This window comes from Coenobita brevimanus, chromosome 108 (genome assembly GCF_032717465.1).
Source record: "Coenobita brevimanus isolate Jiangsu-jjx chromosome 108, ASM3271746v2, whole genome shotgun sequence".
Lineage (NCBI taxonomy): Eukaryota > Metazoa > Arthropoda > Malacostraca > Decapoda > Coenobitidae > Coenobita > Coenobita brevimanus.
In genome coordinates this window covers 10,458,354-10,465,058 of record NC_137061.1, presented here as the reverse complement: position 1 = coordinate 10,465,058, position 6,705 = coordinate 10,458,354, and the positions used below count along the sequence as shown (strand labels likewise).

The following is a 6,705-nucleotide window of genomic DNA, read 5'->3' as shown; positions in this document are numbered from 1 at the left end:
ATCACAAACACTGACCACAGTGGTGTTACTTCCCACACCCTTGCACCAAACTACTGTGGACATGGGCACACTTCCTCTGCATTGACAGTACAGCCACCAGCCCTAGATATCATCACTTTGGTTTGTTAAAGTTAATATATAATAATCCACTGTGCTTGGGGATGTCTGTTTCATCTCATTCTTGCCATCTCCTGATGGTTTTACTCAGTTTATGACCGACTTTTTGAACAAAAGAGTTAAACATAGAATTAATAATCTCCTTCAATAAAAGAAGCCTTTCCCAAGCTGAATAAAACTGTTTGGTAGCTGTAAGAATAAACTAAACAGATCTCGATGGGTTAATTGGCCATCAATGTGAATGGCATGAGGTGAATTGCACACTGTCTTACTTTTTATATCATAAATGAAACATATGTAAGCACTCAGAACAATTTATTTCTCATTAACATCCAGTACACTAGTTCATTGCTTGTTTCTTTCATGTACTGACTTGTATAATCTTAGGATGACAAACTCTAACGTGGCTCCACATCCTGTGCCACTGAAATTTCTGACAACTTCATATACTTCTTAAAGGATTCCAGCCACATCATCCTGGTATTCCTACACACCTTTTGTTATGTTGAAGAACTGTCTGTGCAGTGATAGTGAAGTGCATGAGGCAATTATGCTGCAGTTGTGGTGGTAGTCGAGAGGCATTACAGAAGGGCATAGTGGACTGCTATGATAAGTGAGGTGCATGAGGTAAGTGTGTTGTGATGCTGAGTCTCAACTTGGACTGTGACTCTGTTTACTTGTGGCTGAGTTTAATGCCTTAAAGTGATCACCGTGTGGCTAGTTACCAAGCATGTAGTCATATTTCACTCACATAGTAATATGTTATAGGGTCAAAGACAGGCAACCATCTACTACCTATATGACATGATATACAACACAGCATTTTATAGACCTTTATGAATATAATGTTAAGCATAATGGGAGTATCAGTACTGAACCTATCTGTCAACTGTACCTGGGGCCACACTTCATTTTTTTTGGGGAGGGGAGGGGAGAAATAGAGTTAGCCACTTCACTACAATGACATCTTTCTCAATTAATTCTTGCTACCATCAGCTGACATCATGCAGCGTGGGAGAAACTTTTCAAACTGGAGGAGTTAAATAAAGTCACCATTAATCCCTCCAAAACATTAAGTCTTTCCTAGGCTGAATACTATCTTCTAGAAGTAGTGTGAATAAACCATAAAAAACATCATCATAGTGAAAGGGTTCCTATGACAATGATAAAACAGGAAGCAGCTAACCTAAACCTTCACTGCACCATCTGTTCATCCATGACCTTAGCCACCCACTCTGGATGTGCAATGTTGATCTTCTCAATGATGCCATTGACCTGGAAGCACAGGGACTGAATCTGCTTGTCCCACTGGGGCAAAACCTCTCGTGCCTCAAAATGTAAGATGCCATCAATCTGTCAAAAAAAATTAAAATGTTAATGATGTAGGGGTCCTAGGCTAGGCTGTCAAAGTCCAGTACATTTAATGGTAGATGACCAGCCTACTTCCACCAGTGGCAGTACATGATCAAAAAGCCTCCAGTCACCTTTTGGGGACTGAAGCTATGCATGGCTGTCACTCCAACTGGGGTGATTTGATGAAAGACCTCACCCCATGTCTTCCTTGGTCTGCCTCTGGGCATTCCACTTTCCACATTCACAACTGTGAGCCTCCTTAACCAGTCACCCTCCTCTCTCTCCTCAACAGATCCAGGTCAACTCAACGTGCTAGTCTGCATCAGCTTTTTCTTATGCTGTCCCCTCTCATGGCAAACTAGTCTCATTTCTGTCACTCAGTGGGACCATACTCAACCATCTCGACATGCTTGTTACTGGGCATTTTAATTAGCATTTGTCCTCTTCCCTCTGCAAAACTGTATACAAATCTGAGATCCACAACTGACATACCTGATCAATGTACCCATTCATTCGTCCCTCGGTAATCATCTGACTAGCAATCTTCTCAGCTTTGGCAGGTGAAATTTGAAGGAGGGCACCCAGCTCAGAGAAAGTAATGTTGTTGTACAGTTTACTTGCTGCCAGCAGGTTGTGTTCAGTCACTGCTCGGTCCAGGATAGTTGAGCCTGCAAAGAAAAGTTAATTCACCATCATCATCTTTTTTCCCACCTTTGGATGGAGCAAGGTATGGTCCAGGACACAAGAAAAAATATCTAACACAGGGAGAGCTAATTAGCACCACCATGCTAATTTTGATGGGTCACATTCTCATTCATACATCATATACACTCTGCAATTCTGACTCCACTTTCCAGACATTAACTTTCACACAAAAATTAACAAAAAAAAAAACATTACAGTGCTTAAACTGTACAGTTTCTTTCCAATGTTATCTGTTATCACTAAAAAAATAAATAAAAAATAAAATAAAATAAAAATAAATAAAAAAGTCTGTCCAATGTCATCAACTAGGCCAGGGGTTCTCAACCTGGGGTACGCGAACCCCCAGGGGTACGTGAGAGGAATTTTGGGGGTACGTGACAGGTTTCTCAAAATACTTCGGTTTTGAATAACTGCAAACCTGTTTGTAGAAAGTGGCCTACATGTGCTAAGCTAGATGTGTCCTCCACTAGAACCAGGACACTAAGTGACAACATTAACAAGGAAACTCTTGGAGTTATGTCATCGCTCTCTTGGACTACACTTGCCACACAACCTTGCAAACCCATAATACAGTAGTCACCCTTGCTCATTTTCTATCGATCACGTCTCTCCTCACGCGTACTGAACAGGTTCCAAAGTGAGACGCACTGTTCGCCTCTCACTGTCACCCACTCACCACTCTTCCCTCACTACCCTCACCCTCAGGTACGTTGAGATCTGCTTCATGGTTTTGTCGACAAGCTACGAGCTTTTCAAATGAAACTCAAACTTTGGCAAGAAAAAGTCACAGCGGGTCGGTATGACGTTTTTGAGAATATGAGCGACAGCTTGTCAGCTCTGTGTAAAGATAATGTGGATGAGGTCAGTGGTCTCATCCAGAAGCACTTGGTTTCTCTCAGTCAAGAGTTGGATAACTATTTTCCTGATATCACAGACTTAGATTGCCAACTCATTCGAAATCCATTGAAGATGGACCCTAGATCACTTCCAGATGAATTACAAGAAGAATTCGTTGACTTTGTCAATGACTCAACTGCAAAAGATTCTTTTGATAGTTTGTCATTGACAAGATTCTGGTCAACAGTGGCAAGTTCTTATCCTGCTTTAGCAAAGAAATGTGTACGGAACCTCCTGATGTTTCCTTCTACATACCGCTGTGAGCAGGGATTCTCAGCACTGTGCTTGATTAAAGACAAGTTACGTTCACGCCTTGCAGTCAAAGACGATGTAAGAGTGGCTCTTTCAAAGACTGTGCCAAGGATTGACTTGTTGGTAGCAAAGAAACAGGCCCAACCATCTCCCTGAATTAGTATATACTTGTATTTTAATGCAGTCACACACACTGACTTCCCCATGAGTAAGTAACTAGTTACTAATAACTAGTTGCGAGGCTTAACAATCAGCATCATTTCGCAGTCAGTGGAACACAATGCCTTCTTAATTCTACTTTGTTAATTTTTTTTCATGCTAGTGACGCTAGTCACACACACTGTAATTTCCCCATGAGTAACTAGTTATAAGCTGTATATAGCACCACTACCTCACAGTCACAGTTATTGGAAAAATGTGTTGGATTTAGTTCTGTTTTATTATTATTTTTTTTTATGCTATTCACACACACAGTGACTTACCTATCACTGTTATTAGTTACAAGTTGCAACTAGCTGCAAGCAGCACTAGTTCACTGTCACAATGATCGAAAAATGTCTGCTATAGTTCTGTTTTAGTAAATGTATTGCATGCTAGCAGCCAGTCACATAGTGTTTCCCTATGACAGTAACTAGTTCCTATCAACACTACTTCATAGTGACATACTCACATTAATTGAAAAGTTTGTCTGCTCCACACATATAACACAATTTAAACTTAATAAACTAAGTCAATAAACCATGCATTTCTTTTTCCCCTTCCTGATGCTGCATTGTGGGTAAGGGGTACGTGACCAATACTGAAAGACTTCAAGGGGTACATAACATTAAAAAGGTTGAGAACCCCTGAACTAGGCTATGCAGTGTAGGGATTGGCAGCTGGGGTACCATAGTTCAAACATTTTGCCCCAACAGTTCAGGATGTCTAACCTAAGCTGTATGAAAATGTCTGGTTAAAAAAAAAAAAAAAAAAAAAAAAAAAAACAGACCTCCATTCCCACCCTAGGGCAGGGTGTGGAGTAGCACTATCCAGACAGCCCAAATTTGCCCAATCCAACTGGCCACACTTCCACTCACTCATCATCCAAGCCCCCAGAATCCTGGCTCTATCTGATATGCCAAAAACATTCACCACGTACTGTGGCTTCACATAAAGGTATCCAATAGTAATTCCGGACACTAATTTTAAAAAAGGGTGCCAAATCTCTGATCATGCACTTCTCCTCACAATATTCATCCAGCCAGCTCGATCTCTTGTCAGTCCCCCTAGCCTCACCGACTTTCAAACCTCTCTTCCTCACACACTCATCCATCATATCTCTCCACCTTCTCCTTGGCCAACCTCGCCTCCTCCCTCCTTCAAATTCGCTCAGATATACCTTTTTCACCACTCTATTGGTATCCATCCTCTCCACATGACCATACCATCTCAGTATACTCTCTTCATTTCTGGTATCCACAGACTTCCTCACTCCACATCTTTCGCAAATCACATTATTTCGTATCCTATCCACCCTCTGTGCTCCGCATACATTCCTTAGCAGTCCCATCTCCACTGCTCTCACTCTTGACTTTTCATTTTCATGCCACACCATAGTCTCATATCATATGTTAAAGCTGGCACTAACACTCCTTCATGTAAATCTCGTACAGCTGCAACACTCAAGCCTCTGTTTCTTATCAAGGCCTTCACTGCACCAGGTACTCTCCTTCCTTGTGTCACTCTACTTTCCACTTCTTTTGCACATTTTCCTCAGGTATTTGAACTCTCTCACCAATTAAGACACTTCACCAAATCCTGTTTCAGAAATCTGCCACTAGGTTCGCTTCCATCACCCTGCTCTGATGTGGGGTAGGCATTGAATAAGTAGCCAGTGCTTAATTTCTTTTAATTCTGACACAGAGTAAAACACCCCAAAATATATTTGACTCATCAAATTACTCAGATGGCATGATATGCTACAAAGAAATGCATGATATGCTACAGAGATATTACAATATGGGAGCCTTTTGATTATATTTAATGTATTATAAGTATAATTTAGTAAACTCAGCTTTCATCAGTTTACTCACCTGTGTAAGAATGACACAGAGATAAAATCTAGGCAATTTTACTAGAACCATCCATAAAGCAAGATAACAGTGATAAAAATAATTGTCTTTCGTTTCTACTCACAAAAGAATATAGATATAAAGCTGCAGATTTGGCAGCACCTTTCGATATGCTGGCCTGCCTGATATATGACTTTTCATAACAATAAGGACATGTTGGATGTCTTGATCATCTTAGTAGTCTAACGTAAAAAATTCTTTTAAATGTTTCCCTGGCTCCATTGCACAGTTTAGTAAGTTTACACTTCAAGTCCTCGTACCCTGCTATGGTTAAACTGTCGTATCACACTGACGTTTGTTTGGAATAATATGGCTGATTCCCCAACTAAGCAATCATTAAGTACATTATATTCAGTGGAACAGCTTACTTCTTTAAAGCATGCTAAAACACACACATCAGCACACCGGAAGGTAATCTCCTTTTACTAACTGCACACGATTTATTAAAATACAGTAATCCCCATACTATCCAGACGCCCACTTTCCGGACATCCCACTTACCGGACATTGTGGGCCTGGACCTTCGGAACCCAAAAATGGGCAAAAAAAGAAAAAAATCCCCCCAAATCCTAATTTTTTCCCACCCATTATTTGAAACTGTCGCGTGGCGCCGAACAGCTGTTTACACCACGGCCCATTCACCCCTTCCTTCTTCCCCTCTCCCCCCTCCCCTGTCAGGGTTGCCATTTGGTATTTTTCATTACCAAGTGTGGGCCAATTTGGTAATGAAAAATTCGTTTGGTAATGATTCAGAAAAATGTATAACCAAAAAGATTTTTCACATGCATGAGGATACACAGGATGGAGATGGTGGATTGTTTGCTCTCTCTGATTAATCTGCTAGCCTACATAGCGTGAAAATAATCACCATGCTGTTAATTATAAGGAGAGTGATTACATGTATTTCCACTTGCATATATAATTTATGAAGAATAAATGCTAGCATTACAAATTTGGTAATGAAAGTTAAATTTGGTAATGAAAATTGTGCAGTTTGGTAATGTGGCCGTTGCGATCTGGCAAGTCTGTTTCGCCGTCACCAACACTGTTCTACAGTTACTGCCTAATTTCGATCGCGAGTAGATGCTTATCGCAATGGAAGCCACAATGCTCGTTTTTTGTGAATAAACAGTGAATCTATCTATCTATCTATTGCCAGACGCCTCAATCCCGTTTGGGGTGGCCACAAACAAATCGCCTCCAAGTCGCCCTGTCCCCCGCCATTTCACTGCCCTGCTCCCAACTCACACCCCCCTCTCTCATATACCTC

General features: G+C 41.0%; 1 protein-coding gene across 2 annotated transcripts in view; it reads right to left on the bottom strand.

Annotated features, from left to right (window-relative positions):
• Positions 1-415: 415 nt before the first annotated feature.
• CSN4 (COP9 signalosome subunit 4) overlaps positions 416-6,705 on the bottom strand; it is a 137,708-nt gene continuing 131,418 nt past the window's right edge. For both annotated transcript variants that reach the window (XM_080285750.1, XM_080285749.1), the window contains 2 exons: positions 1,963-2,138; positions 416-1,470 (listed from right to left, as the gene is read on the bottom strand). In XM_080285750.1, the coding sequence (XP_080141876.1) occupies positions 1,312-1,470; positions 1,963-2,138 (335 nt within the window). In that variant the 3' untranslated portion in view covers positions 416-1,311. The remainder of the gene's footprint in view (positions 1,471-1,962; positions 2,139-6,705) is intronic.